This window comes from Spinacia oleracea, chromosome 2, assembly GCF_020520425.1.
Source record: "Spinacia oleracea cultivar Varoflay chromosome 2, BTI_SOV_V1, whole genome shotgun sequence".
Lineage (NCBI taxonomy): Eukaryota > Viridiplantae > Streptophyta > Magnoliopsida > Caryophyllales > Amaranthaceae > Spinacia > Spinacia oleracea.
In genome coordinates this window covers 102,361,552-102,376,373 of record NC_079488.1, presented here as the reverse complement: position 1 = coordinate 102,376,373, position 14,822 = coordinate 102,361,552, and the positions used below count along the sequence as shown (strand labels likewise).

Below are 14,822 nucleotides of genomic sequence, written 5' to 3'. Positions count from 1 at the left end.
AAAGAGAAAAAGAAAAAGGATTAAAAAAAGAAAAGAAAAGAGTGTGCTGCAAGCTTGAACCCGGGAGGGTCATAACATCAACACACATTCAAACCAATTGAGCTACTCATAATATGTAGTAGTACAATGCATATATAATATTTATCTAAACCATAGGGGGGCCATGGCCCCTGCCAACCCCCCCTTGGTTCCGCCCCTATGTAGGAGGTTCCACCTTATAACCATATGGCAATAAGAAAAGTAGCTCCTTAGCCTTATTAAGTGATCAACTCTCCCATCTTTTATCAATGTGGGACACTCACATGTGTTGTTTGGAAAATCTTTGTGTTTCTTATTGGGCCTTGGTTTAATTACGCGAACCCAAATTTCTCCCAAACTCAAATAGAACACTCCAAAAAGACCGCACAAGAGAGGAGTGCCCGAGTGAGTGTCAGTGTGACAGTGTGTGTCTGAAGAGTGAAGACTGAAGACTGACGGGAAAATGGCGGGAATAGCAGGAGTTCACCGAAAAGTGCAGCAACTCCCTCCTCCTCCGCCACTTCCTTCTGTTCGTCGTCCGCCGATTTCGCTTCATCCTCTTGCTCGACCGCCAACCACTGGTCCTCGTCGTTCCGTCTACATCTGTCGCGAAAAGGTTCGATTTGTTGTTTGTTGTTGTTGTTGTTGTAGTAGTAGTTGTTGTAATCTAGGGTTCTTACTGCATTTTATTTATTTCGTATGGTTCTTCTTTGAAATTGCGTTTAATGGACAATTGCAACTTTGTGCGCTAAAATTTTTTGAGTTTATGGAAATTTATTTTGGCTAACTCTCTGTAATCACTTTCAGTTGCATTTTTTTTTTGTAGAATTGTATTGGTTTGATGAATTAAGCTGTTTTCAGTTTCTTTGATTTTTTCCCCTTCAGATTTACCTATTTTTGTTAAAGAAGCCAAGAGGGAAAAACAAAAAGGGGGGATATATTCAGGTTTCCCTATGTTTGATTTGATTTTTTTGGAGGTTTTTTAGGGTTTGCTTGCTTTACGATGTGAAATTGAGGTGGTTAATTGACAATTGTCCCTATATTGGAGTAGTATTGTGTTTCCTGATTAAAAGGGACTTGTCTTCATAATAGTCTCTTTTTTAGGGTGATTTTCTTACCGGAATAATGCGGGATTTACTTGAGCGTGTTTGACATCTGATTTCACGAGTTCTCGAAACAATCAATGTTGGTGGTTCTGGATGGGATGCTGTTTATTTAAAGAGTGCATTTTCAAAACTGTTTACTTAGTGTGCTAGTGATATTTGATATGCTCAATTGTTCATGTTCTAATTGTTACTTATCAGGGGAATGGTTTTGTTCTATACGAAGTATGTATTAATGTTGTTAATACATTTCTTGTCCTGGTCGCAGACTTGTCCCTTGCTGCTCCGGGTTTTCACTAAGGTACTTTATCTATTTCTCACTCTTTTTGTTTGTTATGCTTTGTCCTCCGGGAATTCCCTTTTTAGTGTTGTGTTTGTTGGCTGTTCTTTTATAGAACGCGTGAATTGGTGCCATTTTTTAACTATGTTTTCTGCAGCGTAGTGAAAGTTTTCAGACTTTCTTTTGATTTTTTTGCATTTAGTGTGATACCGTCTGCTGTAGTGGACATAATGTTGCTTGGTGTTGCTATAATCTGTAAGTTTGTGTTGTTTACTTGTGAAGTTTCTGATCTTTTAATTTTTTTTATTGGACTAGAAGATCATTCATCCATCCTTGTGGAGCTAGGGGTAAGGATAGACAGATAGTCATAGGAGGAGCACAATTTTGATATTGAGAACCCTATTCATGTGGCTAGAGAAACGACCACTAATCTAATCACCCTCCTATGAGTCTTATGACTCCTATCCATGATGTTAGGTTCAATGAGAATTGAACTCCCAACCTCATGGATGGAAGGTGGGACTGTGAGCTGTACCAACGCGTTCTTACCTGATTCTCAACATGGATTGCGTGAATGTACTTATATAATAGTTTAATATTTTGCAGGTTGGGAGTCATCATACCAAGGAAGACTTTGCAGTCAGAGGAAACGAGCCAAAAAATGAATTTCAAATATATACTTGGAAGGATGCTACTCTTCGAGAGTTAACTGATCTGGTTTGTTTAGAACTTTCACCTTTACCTGTACCCATGACTCCATGAGTGCCATGACCCCCTTTTCTCTATTTATTTATTTATTTATATACTTATTTCCCATTAATGATTGCGGTGTTGGGTGGTTGCCTGATCTTGTCCCAATATCAGTAAAACTGAGGAGAAATTTGGGCTTTCTGCTGCACTGAAATCTTAACCTCGCAATTGGTGAAGGTTTTATTGGGAAAAGAGGATTCTCAACTATTAGTCTATGTGCTTGTGTTAAGTTATAGTATGATCCCTTGGTTCACAAAAGCTGGTTAAATTTGAAACTGGGTGAAAACATGGAGCATCTTTTGTTACATCTTTATATTTTCACAATTTCACTTATATAGGTTTTTGTACAATTTCAATACAACTTTAGCTATGTTTTACGCTGTTATTTTACCAAAATTCTGGGCAGGAGACTATATGTTTTACTATTGAAATTTGTTTTTTGCACCATTATTTTAAGTCATGTGTGTAGCAGTTCTTTCCTGTCATATCAGTCACAAAGATTTTTTTTTCTGAAGGTTACGCTGTTAAGTCTGTTTATACGCTACTTTGGTTGTTTGTTTACGTTGCTAATTTGACTTCTCTTCTTGGAATGTTTTCTTGAACTTTCTGTGAATAGTTGTTCTTGTGCTCAATGATACTTGGCTGTTTATGCTTGGGGACTGATAGATGGATCCAGGGGATTAGCAAAATTAAGTTGACGCCAATCTTTATAAGCCCCTATAGTGCCCATGTCAAAGGGTTTGGTCTATTTTGGTGATCCTTGATATCAACTAGGATTTCCTTGTTGGTGCACTCAATCTCGTTGAACTTTGGGTGGCATTATTTATCGATTGTCTGATTACTTTTGAAATGTTTTTAAATTACATACTAAGCAAAGAGTTCTTGTAGTCCTCTCCGGGAACAGTAACAACGATACCTTCTTTAAGATCAAGTGAATTTTGAAAAATCAGAACAAATTGCAGCTAAAGAGATTCTGGATTCTCCTAATTTAAGAAGAATTTAATGAAGGTTTTTTTTAGGCTCATTGTCTTAGCAGGTCTTTCTCTTCTTCTAAGTTGTCTGCAACTATTCTGTTTTTGCAATTATGACGTGATTCCAATCGTAGCTTTAGTGCTTGACGCCTATGTATAGCTCCAAGCTTGATGGGCATACTTGTTAGTCAGAAATATTTCATTTTAAGTTGCTGTCATGGTAAGGAATCATACTCGTCTCTAACCAGCCTTGTACTTGTTTACAATTGGGTCTTCCTGCGTAAGCTGTTTTAGCTTTTACCTAGAAAGTTTTTGCCTAGGAGGGCTTTCGAACTTTTTTCATGAAGACGAGTTATACCAAGCTTCATGTAATCACATCTGCTTATTTCATGATGTAGCATCTCAAGTGGAGTGAGCAGATCTCCTTCATAATGGATCTCTCTTTCTGTGAGCATTTCGGCCTGCATATTTAGCTGTTTCATCTAGTGATGGCTGTACGTCTTAGAGTGGTCAATTGGTCTATGACTCTATGTAGATGTATGTAAATTTTGTATCTCTACAGAGATGACAACATCAAGGAGTTCTTGTGTCCTCTATCCTCGTTACTTTTTTCTTGCAATTAAATCTTTATGATGCATTTATTGTTGTCTGTTCCTGCCTCAGTTTTATGGTAATATATCGATATCAAATTTGTTTTATTTATTTATTTTGCATAGGTAAAGGAGGTAACACCGGCAGCTAGGAGGAGAGATGCAAGGTTGTCTTTTGCTTTTGTGTTCCCAGAGAAACAAGGTCATTTAGTGGTTAGGCCGGTAACTTCCTCAGCCATCTTGCCAATATTCTTCCTGACTTTGACATACATCTCCCACGCTTGCATCCATATTATACATGTTTCTTGTACTATTATGAACTTTATGGTATTCCCATTAAATGCCTCTAATGTATTTCCCAGTTAGAGTAGGTTTCAAAAGGGGGTTGATGCACCCTTACCCCAACTACAGAATTTGGTAGATGCCCCTTTACCCTAACTGCAGAGTTGGATAGGGTTGGAGGGTTCCAGCTTTTAGCAAGTAAAACTATTAACAAAGATTGCATAGTTTTTACATTCATCATGTTGCGGTCCTTCCTCCAAAGAAAATAGAGCCATGGAAGTAAGGGAAATGATAAGGTGGAGAAGGCCGGTTGTGAAGCTGAATCTAGCCATTCTTTGGGGAAAAACACCCGTTAATCTTAACAACTTTCTATAAATAAGTAGCAGTAGTATAGTGTTGGGGTAACTAAAGGAGATCATCCCGGGGATAAGCTAATCATGAAATTATGTTCCTGGTCATTTATTAATTAGTATTACGTTCAGGCATCAAACCATTATTTTCTTATGCTTGAGAGTATTTTAATGCCGTTTTTTCTTCTTGTGTCATGATTCATGAAGGTTGGGAAAACATATTCATACGGTACCAGAGAGATAGATGATGGCAAGGCATTGGCTCAACTTGGTTTTCAGGTATTGTAGAACATAAATTCAGCTGTAAATTACCCAAAGAATTACAAAAGTATCATCAGATATACTTTGTGTAGTTAGCACTCAGTAGTTCCATACTCTTCATATGGTTGCAGATAGGGGACTACTTGGATGTAGCAATTTTCTGAACTTGTCTCGTACAGCAATATAGAAGCCGCTGACCTAACTTGCACCAGGACAAAGATTATAATCCGATGTGCTTGTAATTTAACCAGATAGATTATTGCCTCTGTGATTCAGTCTTTTGGAAGGTTTACAGCCTCTGTGATGATTAACTGTCATGTTGAAACTTGGAAGAATATGTCGTAAAGCACATTATCTGGCACATAATCACTAAGGATACTTATTTTGCCTCTGTGCATAGGTTAAGTTTAATGGTAATTTTCAGTTTTAACTGCTTTGGGAGGATGGTAAGATCCCTATACATTGTGGCCTGTGGCGCTGAACAGTGATGCATAACAAGTTAACAACCTTATACGGAGTACTAGCTACTGTGACTCTGTGATACTCAACATCTATTTTATGATCTGCATGGGATATGCAGCTCTTAATGCTGTTTAATACATTACTTGCCGAGTCAAAGCAAGCTCATACCACGGTACTATAGGTCAAGATCTGGGCATATGATATTATTAACTTATTGGGGTCAGAATTTTGAAGGGCAAGATCCATATCAAATGAAGCATCAGCTTAAATCTCTATTATCTAAGTGAAGAGGTGAAGTTATTTTGGTAAATCAATTTTTAGTATCCCTTTTAGATTACTAAAATACCCTCCACACTTATAGAAGAATATAAGACAACTTACCTAATTGGGAAAAACTCAAAGAAGTATTTTAATCAATCTAGCCCCTTAAATAATTTTTTACCATTAATCAATCTGTATATATCCGATGCGCTCTATCTAATTTATATGTTTCTTATATTCGAACACATAACATTTATTTATACTTTTTACATGTTATTTCAGGTTTAAATCTAATAACACTAATCTGTTTCTTATATTCGCACGCATTACGTACTGATAAAATAATATTGATGGATGGGAAAATATAAGATGTTGCGTTGTCCGTGGACATACGCCTCTATTTATAATATAAACTATATCTCCTACTCTTTATAGGTTTCCTAATTCATATAGACTTCTATCTATCATATAGCCTAGTTGTGACATAACTCTACCATATTCAAAATTCTATCATATAGGATAACTACGTTATCCTCAATACCCTCCCGCAATCGGAACGACAGTTTCACGAACGTTGCGATTGGAGAAATAAAAAAATATGCCATATGCTTGTCATGTCGTGTCAAGGAGTCCTGTCGTTTCAAGGAGTCATGTCGATTCGTACAAGGAAAAAAATATCATATGCCTGTCTTGTCGTGTCAAGGAGTCCTGTCGTTACTGTCGTTTCAATAAGTCCGGTCGTTTCGTACAAGAGAAAAAATGTTATATGCATGTCTTGTCGTGTCAAGGAGTCCTGTCATTTCTTTCGTTTCAAGGAGTCATGTCGTTTCGTACAAGAAAAAATATCATATGCCTGCCTTGTCGTGTCAGGGATTTCTGTCGTTACTATTGTTTCAAGAATTCCTGTTGTTTCGTACAAGGAAAAAAATTGCCAATATGAAAAACCTCTCTCACAGCAGAAGGAGAACCGTCCATGTCTTACGACACATGAAAAAATCGTCCATATCTTACGACATATGGAGAACCGTCCATATCTTACGACACATGGAGAACGGTAAATTATCAAGAGAATAAAATAGAAGAAGCGTAAAAATCACAGCGGAAGTATAATAATCTGATAAAAAATCTATTATTTTGGAAATAGTATATGAATCTTGCCGGTGAGTTTAAGTTTTGGAGAAGCTGAGGGAAAATCTAAATGAAAAAAAAATTCATTTTTTATTAGTCACGTGACACGCACGCACGCCGGAAAAATTGAGTTGATCACCGGAAAATGAGTGCTGGTCCCAATTCACAACAATAAATCAATTTATGTTCTATCTCACAACTTTTTTTTTAAAGTCCTTTCTCACAATTTTTGGTTTATAAAAGGTCCTGACAAATTTTACTTTATATTAAGAACAAAAATTGATGGAATATTAAAAAATCAATGATTTTGATGGAATAGTTTATTAAAAAAAATAGCACTAAAAAGTTGGATAACTTTTACTCTGTATATTATATTCATGTAATTTTTTTTTTTCCAATTCATAATATTTATTACTCCGTATGTAAATAAAATGTATACGGATACCTATAAAGCTAATTACCGATAATCCGTAATTTGTAATTAACCAGTTGTACAATAGAAATCGCCGTCACCGCAATGACACACTCCCTTCTCCGGTTTTTCACCTCCATTCTCTAATCCAACTTTTAACACTTGTGTTAACATCACCAGATCTCTCTCTCTCTGTCTTCACTCCTCCTCTCTCATTCGCTGCTTCATCTTCCACCTCCTTCTCTCTGCAAATCCAGCTTGTATATAATCTGGACAAATTCAATCTTCTTTTTCTCTCTCACAATCCCTAGATTGTTGAGAGAGGTCCAGATTTTAATGGCGACTAAAAGGGGGTTATTGAGTCCGAGCGTCTCCAGGAGTAGAATCAATGCACCATCATCATCATCATGCTTATCTGCATCCTCCATTCTTCCTTTCTTCCTTCTTCTCCTTATTTTCCCTCTCTTTTTCTTTGTCGGTCGCGGTCTCTATGTCTCCTCTTCATCTGGTTAGTATCTCTCTACTTTTTCTAGGTTAGATCTGTTTCTATTTTTTGATATTGAATTGGTTAATTTGATTGATTCGGGTTTCAATATTGTTGCTAATAATACTGCATTACCTGCTTTTATTTGGAATTATTCAATTTGGGTGAATTTCTAACCCTAGATTGTGAATTCATGATGTAATTCTTTGGATTATTTGAAAGTTTGTGCATGCTTTTGTTTGCGTATTGGTGAATCCGAATTGGGCAATTGTTGATGAACTTCTTAATTTTATCAAACTGGACAAAAGCATTAATTCTGTAATTGAGTAGGACGGTTGGAAATTTAGCAATTTGCCAATTTGGTTGGATTTTTTTTAGATTGGTGAAGCAATTAGAGTATGGTCTGCTGACTTTGTTTTACTACCGTTGGGAGTGGTGATGCAATAATTTATTGTGACTTGTGAGGCATATGAAGAAAAGTCTTGCGAAGACTAGGTAATTTTCATGGTGTACTATGGCGTTGTGTCATGTTCTCGTTATAAAGGTAAAAATGAAGTTCTGATGCTTTAGTTTTGTTTCTAAGGTCATAATTTATTGCTGTTATAACTATTAAAGTTGTTTTCCTCCTATTAGCTTGTCGTCCTTAATGTTATTAGTTAGTTTTATCCCAGGTGGCTTAGAAAGTTGATGTGTGTAAGCGTGATCATGGCTGTAGACTTTTAGGTGGAGTGGGTAGGTAGAGCTCAGTTATACTGAGTTACTGTTATCTGTGAAGTGATCACTTGTATTTCTTGCCGCCGAATCCTTGTGAATGTGGGTAAGATTGAGAGCAGTATGTAATGTGTAGTTTTGAAAGATTTCCATTTATGTGAACTAGTTTCCTAATTCCCTCATCCTTCCCATGAACCACAAATTGGTAGTTCGGTACACACAATTTGTACATGGAATGTGGTAGATGGTGCACTTGACTAGCTTCACAGAACTAGGTAGCAAAGATGTTCCCATACTTGTTCAATGTACCAAAACTTATAGCATTTCAGGTAGCACATGTGTGAGACTTAATGATGTTTGACCTCCTTTTTAGGCTCCAAGGAATTGTAGGGTTAATTTGGCCTTGCAATTACTCTTTTTGGCACCACATCATTGGACATACAACGTCCAATAAGTCCTGTGGAGGCTGGAGTATTTTTCTCCAGGTGTTGATGGTGCTGGATTGACACAATTGATCTCTGTAGCGTTGATTTTGACATCGCCCTTTTGTCTTTGGTGAACCAGAAGATTGGTGGTTGCAAAAGGGTGAATTATAGGCTTAGCGTTTCCATCATTTAGTTTTTTTGCCTGCTTTAGCTTTTTAGTTCAGAAAAAACTCAGTATTGCTATGGTTTCGCGGACTTGTGTTGGTTCATGAGAATTTTTCTTGGTCAACACTTGGTTGCTCATCTCTGTTTTGTTGGACTTTTGGAGCCACACTGGATTTTTGTTTGGAGAAGAAATTGTACGGCTGTTTAAATATCGGATTATGGATCAATATGAGAGCTTACATGCTTTCTTAGACAAGGTGTTGCACTATGTAAACTAGTTCACGTTGTACCTAAATGTACTTGATACTTGATAGGGATGCTTACTAGAAAAGTTCAACTAAAGAGGAGATAGGTTTCTCGTGCGAATTTGTTTGGCGATGAATGTTTGAAGAAGAGTGTTAGTAAGGGTTGGTTCTAAGTTGAATTTTAGGCTCAGATTCATATGTATTTGAGGCTTTTGGAAACTGTATACAGAAAGCAAGCATTATGAAGAAAACGAGTGATAGTTATTTATTTATTTTTAGGGATTGTGATTCTTCTTTCTCAGTTTGGTAAAATCATGCAAGTTCGGCTAGCAAGCCATCTTTCATGTCATTGAAGTTTTGAGTAAACGTAATAGATTGAAGTTGTATCTTGCTTAATCACTGATTTAACTTTTAAGTAAGCAAAATTAGATTGGAACAGATAGTACTTGTATTAGTTGATGCAATTAAACCATCAATGATGGAACACAACTTAGGTAGAGAGAGTGAATGGGTAACAGAATAATCAACATACATTATCTTTCCCTAAACTAACTACCCCTCTTCTTGTTGCTCAAGCTATCCATAACAGCATTATTATGACACTTCCTAATGTGCCCTTCCGCTATACGGGCTATACCCGATGCATTACAGTAAAGCCTTGAAATATTACAGTAGGCCGATTTTACGGATATGTTTATTCCGTTGTTTTGAGGGAAAACCTTGTTTGTGGAGATGGAATGATTTTGAAAGGAGACAACAGACAGGTATTGACCGTTTTACACCTTTATTTAAGGAATGTTAGGACTTGCAGGAAATTATATATTTGCTGTGTCTTGTGTTTTTTTGCTGGCTGTTTCTGGTGTCTGACTTTGTTTTATTATGTGTTCTTTTGGCTTATTGTTTGCTGCTGCTGCTGCTTTTTCTTGTGTTTATGACTGATGATAGAGGGACTTTGATTGTACTCTCGGAAGATATATATGCATTATATTTATTTGGTCCAGTACCTGATAGGAAATGTGTAGTTCTGAAGTTCTTTAAAGTCTGGAATGATGTTAGTGACTTAGTGGATTGATTTGATTGAAAATACTAATATTACGTGTACTGTTGGTCTATATGGGATTATTATATTTCACCAAATGGACATGTTGACATAGGAGACTCTGCTGTGATAACAATCTAGGTGTGTTATTGTATCTGGTAGGGACATTACTGAGAGAAGAGTAAGTTATGTGGTTGATAATTTAGTAGTTGTTGATCCTTTTTCAAAAAATATATTTTTTAACTATGCATCTCGAATGAAGCTTTTCACTTTTTCTCTTGTTGCACAATCTTCGGTTCATGCATCAAGTTCAGTTGATGTTGCTGCTTTTTTCTTTCTTTTTCCGTGATGGAGATGTAAGTGTGTGTGTGTAGTGGGGGGTGGGGGTTGGAGTCATTATCTTTTTTTTTTTTTATAGGAGTCATCATCTAAAACTGTCTGTTGACTATTATTTGTGCATTCTACAGGGTCGGGAAATTCCTTTGATGCAGTTAAACAGGTTGCTCAATCTTCTATTAATTCTCCAACTTTTCTGTACGCTGATTTCTGTACACCTCTTAGTTGCCAAAGATTAATTTGTAAGACTAATTGATGCAGGATGTAGATTGGAGAGAAAGGCTCATATTGCAACACTTGAAGCCATTCTTTTCAAAAGAGGTAAGGCAATCTTGAACATTTCCCCTCATATATTTCGTTGTTAAAATGTCACTGTATTTGGTGTCAAAATTTTATGTATGTTGCAGGACATTGATATCATCTCAGCAAATGTGAAAGACTTGGGGCCACTGAGTCTTGATTCTTTTAAAAACAATAATGGTTCTGCCTCATGGAAGGTTGTTGGCCAGGAGAATGCTGATGATGCTTCTGTAGAGGTTGGTATAGCTCTCAAATAGAATTCTTATTGCTGATTTGCTGGTGATGTTGCAACAAATTTTAGCTATTCTATAATGGTCCCCATCACCTAATCTTTCATCTGTTACGTTTTCTGATTGTTTAAAGGCAAAGAACATTGGCACAAACATGAAACAAGATAAGTTGAAGGGAAAACAAGATATTTCATCAGGTAATGATCATTTCTGCTCTTTTCTATAATAGATGAATAGGTTGTTGTTGGCTTAGAGTCTGTGATACCGTAAATGTTATCTTGTTCCTTACAGGCATATGCTGATTTATGATGACATATTTCTTGCTTTTTATGTTTAAGCAGATAGTCACCCTGATGTAGTGGACTCACCGGCTGTACAGATACGAAGGGTAATCATTTTTGTTTAAGGAGGTTATGACGAAGAATTTGTAGTGCATTTAACTAGTGTTCCCCAGTTAAATTTGTGAATGTTTGGCCTAAATGCAGCGGTTAAGAGAGAAGAGACGTGAGAAACGTGCAGCTGATCTGGTAAAGCAGGATGATGAAACTATTTTGAAACTCGAAAATGCTGCAATTCAGCGTTCTAAATCAGTTGATTCCGCAGTTTTGGGGAAATATAATATCTGGAGGAGAGAAAATGACAATGAGAATACTGATTCTACCGTGCGTTTGATGCGTGATCAAATTATTATGGCCAGAGTGTATATTGGCATTGCTAAGATGAAGAATAAGCTAGAATTGTCTCAAGAACTTCAGCACAGGCTTAAAGAGAGCCAGCGTGCCTTGGGAGAGACGACTACTGATGCTGATCTTTCTCGCAGGTAAAATATTTTTTGTTTCCCCTTCTCATAAGACTATTGTTTCTCCCTCTTTTATATGTGGGTTATCCTTTTCTGATGAGTGCCTCTTGTTTCAGTGCTCCGGAGAAAATAAAAGCAATGGGCCAAATTCTTTCAAAAGCTAAAGAACAACTGTATGATTGCAAGCTGGTGACAGGAAAGCTGAGGGCCATGCTTCAATCTGCCGAGGAACAAGTGAGGAGCTTGAAAAAACAGAGCACTTTTCTGAGCCAGTTGGCAGCCAAGACTGTTCCAAATGGAATTCATTGTCTGGCTATGCGCTTAACTATCGATTACTACCTTCTTCCTTTAGAGAAGAGAAAGTTCCCCCAGATTGAAAATTTGGAAAAGCCCAAACTTTATCACTATGCGCTTTTTTCTGACAATGTCCTTGCTGCATCCGTGGTCGTGAACTCAACTATCACGAATGCTAAGGTAAACTTGCTGGCTTTTGTTGAGATATTCATCTTCTTGCTTTTCGTTGTGCTAGGAGCTACACTGGCCTCACTTTCCCTTGGTTATATATGGGGGGCTGTTTCTTCTTTTTTCGTTTACCTGCCTGAAGATTTTTTTTTCATTGAACTCGAGCTGAGATAAGTTGAATACAAAGTCTGCAGTTTTTTTTCTTCTCCTTCCTTTATTGGGGGAACTTGGGTGGGGTGCGGGATGGTGGTGTTAAGTATTTGTTTACAGACTAGCAGTCCCTTGTGTACTGTATTCTGTGGCAGTTAACTGGTTTAAAGTTTATTTTACTGGTCTCTTTTCTAGTTCAGGAATCAGGATTTTCTCTCCCATGTACCTGTTTTCTGGGGTTGGGGGCCTGGTGTTAATAAGTGCTGTTCTTCCAAAGCATCCATCAAGTGGATTAGTATTTCATCCTTTTGTTACAACTTATAAGCTACTTGTTGGAATGCTTCCTTGATTAATATTGGCAGTGTTGAAAGTTGAATATGTAGCTATTGATTGTTTAGCCCTTGTTTAATGGTATCTTTTTGAATGGGTTACAGGAGCCGGAGAAGCATGTTTTTCATCTTGTTACTGATAAGCTCAATTTCGGTGCAATGAATATGTGGTTCCTTTCGAACCCTCCTGGAAAAGCCACTATCCATGTTGAAAATGTTGATGAATTTAAGTGGCTAAACTCATCATATTGTCCAGTTCTTCGTCAGCTTGAGTCTTCTGCCATGAAGGAATATTATTTTAAGGCAGATCATCCAACAACTATTTCATCCGGGGCATCCAATTTGAAGTATAGAAACCCGAAGTATCTATCAATGCTTAACCATCTAAGATTTTATCTTCCCCAAATTTATCCAAAGCTAGATAAGATTCTGTTTCTAGATGATGACATTGTTGTGCAAAAGGATTTGAGTCAATTGTGGTCAGTGGACCTCCAAGGAAAAGTTAATGGTGCTGTGGAAACTTGCGGAGAGAGCTTTCATCGATTTGATAAGTATTTGAACTTTTCCAATCCGCACATATCCAGAAACTTCGACCCTAGTGCTTGTGGATGGGCGTATGGCATGAATCTGTTTGATCTCAAGGAGTGGAAAAAAAAGGATATCACCGGCATATATCACAAGTGGCAAAATATGGTAAATTATGTTCCTTTATTTGCACTCATCTTCCCCGTTCCCTATTTTCTTCTCACCTCTTTTACTATCAGACTCTTCAGTTTAGCATGGTTACATGTGTTTAATTGTATTGGATAAATACACCCTAAAGGAGAAAAGTCCATGTTTCATGGGACAGGTGTCAAATTATTATGACAAGCCTTTTGAAGTTATGTATGCCTAAGTAGCATTTGTGGTAGCATTACCGTTTCACTTCACTTTCTAGTTAAAGGGTTCACCCTAGAGAAGGGTCTCCTAAACTGTCCTTGTACCTCTACAGAAAAAAGAATGATTCACTTCTCTTTTATCCGTCACATTCTGTCTACTTTTAGTTGTTCCAGCTTCATACTTATATATTGAAACATGACATTATCTAGAGATTATATAACCAGAGAGCACTTGTGCATGAAGTTACATTTTGTTTTAGATTTATTTGGCATGGTTGCTCCAAGTTTGAAGGGTAGTGGAATTTAACCTTAAAAAATGATGACTTTTACAGAATGAAGATAGAACACTTTGGAAGCTGGGCACACTGCCTCCAGGACTTATTACATTTTACGGGCTGACACATCCACTTGAGAAGTCATGGCATGTGCTGGGTTTGGGATATAATCCAAGTATTGACAAGTCTGAGATTGATAAGGCAGCAGTTGTTCATTACAATGGTAATATGAAGCCATGGTTAGAGATTGCAATGACAAAGTACCGGTCATACTGGACAAAGTACATCAAGTATGATCACCCCTATCTCAGGAGATGCAAGTTGAGTGAATGAAAACAAGATGATATATGGGATAGCAATAGTAAGTCCACATGCTAGTTCTATGCTCTCCTTGGCCTTCAATGGATTATCTTATCTGATATGGAGGGCTCGACGATGTTACTGGCACAAGGAGGGGGCATGCTTCTGTTTTAGTGAGCTGCTTATCCTTGTATGTTTCCCACATTGTTTATTCTTTTATCTGATTCAGTCTAATATGTAGCTATGTACCCCCCATTGTTCCGCATCATTTGTGGACAGAATTTGAGAGATCTACTGTATCATTAACCGGTTCTCGTTTTACGTGATGAGGTGGTCTAAAGATTTAGTACCAGAACAGAATCATGCTGTATTCTTTGAACATTGCACAACAGATTTGTAGATCGTATAATTTCCATGATTTAATTTTTTCTTTTCTGTTATTTTTGTTAATTTCTTGATAAGTTGTCTTCAATTTTCTGCATTGGGATCCTTTATCAGGTATTCAGGCATCTGGCTTGACAATTGACATGAGCTATATCACAATTGGTGAACCTTTGTTTGCAGCTCAAAGATCTTTACTACGTACTTTATTTATTCTTATTGTGAGACCCATACCTATTTTATTTTATAGGTTTTCGTATGTCCAAAAAAAGTCGTGATGATAATTTTTCAAATTTAATAATCTCTCTCATTTTCTTAGATTCCAATGGGGGTTTAGTAAATTTATCAACAAATACCCTGAAAAGAAAAAAATTTATCAACAAAGAAGAGACCAATTGATTGTTTAAGATGATGAAGAACCAGGTAAGAGAGAGGCAAGGACTGT

The 14,822-nt window shown here is 37.0% G+C and overlaps 2 protein-coding genes across 2 annotated transcripts; both read left to right on the top strand.

Annotated features, from left to right (window-relative positions):
- The first annotated feature begins 374 nt into the window (after window positions 1-374).
- Window positions 375-5,037, top strand: LOC110795813 (histone deacetylase complex subunit SAP18). The gene is made up of 6 exons (XM_022000837.2): window positions 375-634; window positions 1,390-1,422; window positions 2,008-2,118; window positions 3,839-3,934; window positions 4,552-4,623; window positions 4,737-5,037. Exons 1-6 carry the CDS (start codon window positions 482-484, stop codon window positions 4,767-4,769), a joined length of 498 nt encoding a protein of 165 aa, XP_021856529.1. The 5' UTR covers window positions 375-481; the 3' UTR covers window positions 4,770-5,037.
- Window positions 5,038-6,938: 1,901 nt separating this feature from the next.
- On the top strand, window positions 6,939-14,436 carry LOC110795777 (polygalacturonate 4-alpha-galacturonosyltransferase). Its single transcript, XM_022000796.2, has 10 exons — window positions 6,939-7,376; window positions 10,405-10,436; window positions 10,535-10,594; window positions 10,681-10,809; window positions 10,937-11,000; window positions 11,145-11,191; window positions 11,289-11,623; window positions 11,719-12,076; window positions 12,649-13,236; window positions 13,754-14,436. Exons 1-10 carry the CDS (start codon window positions 7,205-7,207, stop codon window positions 14,027-14,029), a joined length of 2,061 nt encoding a protein of 686 aa, XP_021856488.1. The 5' UTR covers window positions 6,939-7,204; the 3' UTR covers window positions 14,030-14,436.
- The last annotated feature ends 386 nt before the right edge of the window (window positions 14,437-14,822 follow it).

Coding starts and splice junctions, on each gene's coding strand:
- LOC110795813 (XM_022000837.2), top strand. CDS start 482: ATGGCGGGAATAGCAGGAGTTCACCGAAAAGTGCAGCAACTCCCTCCT. Junction 1,423..2,007: donor TGCTCCGGGTTTTCACTAAG/GTACTTTATCTA, acceptor AATATTTTGCAG/GTTGGGAGTCATCATACCAA. Junction 4,624..4,736: donor TGGCTCAACTTGGTTTTCAG/GTATTGTAGAAC, acceptor ATATGGTTGCAG/ATAGGGGACTACTTGGATGT.
- LOC110795777 (XM_022000796.2), top strand. CDS start 7,205: ATGGCGACTAAAAGGGGGTTATTGAGTCCGAGCGTCTCCAGGAGTAGA. Junction 7,377..10,404: donor CTATGTCTCCTCTTCATCTG/GTTAGTATCTCT, acceptor TGCATTCTACAG/GGTCGGGAAATTCCTTTGAT. Junction 11,624..11,718: donor GATGCTGATCTTTCTCGCAG/GTAAAATATTTT, acceptor CTCTTGTTTCAG/TGCTCCGGAGAAAATAAAAG.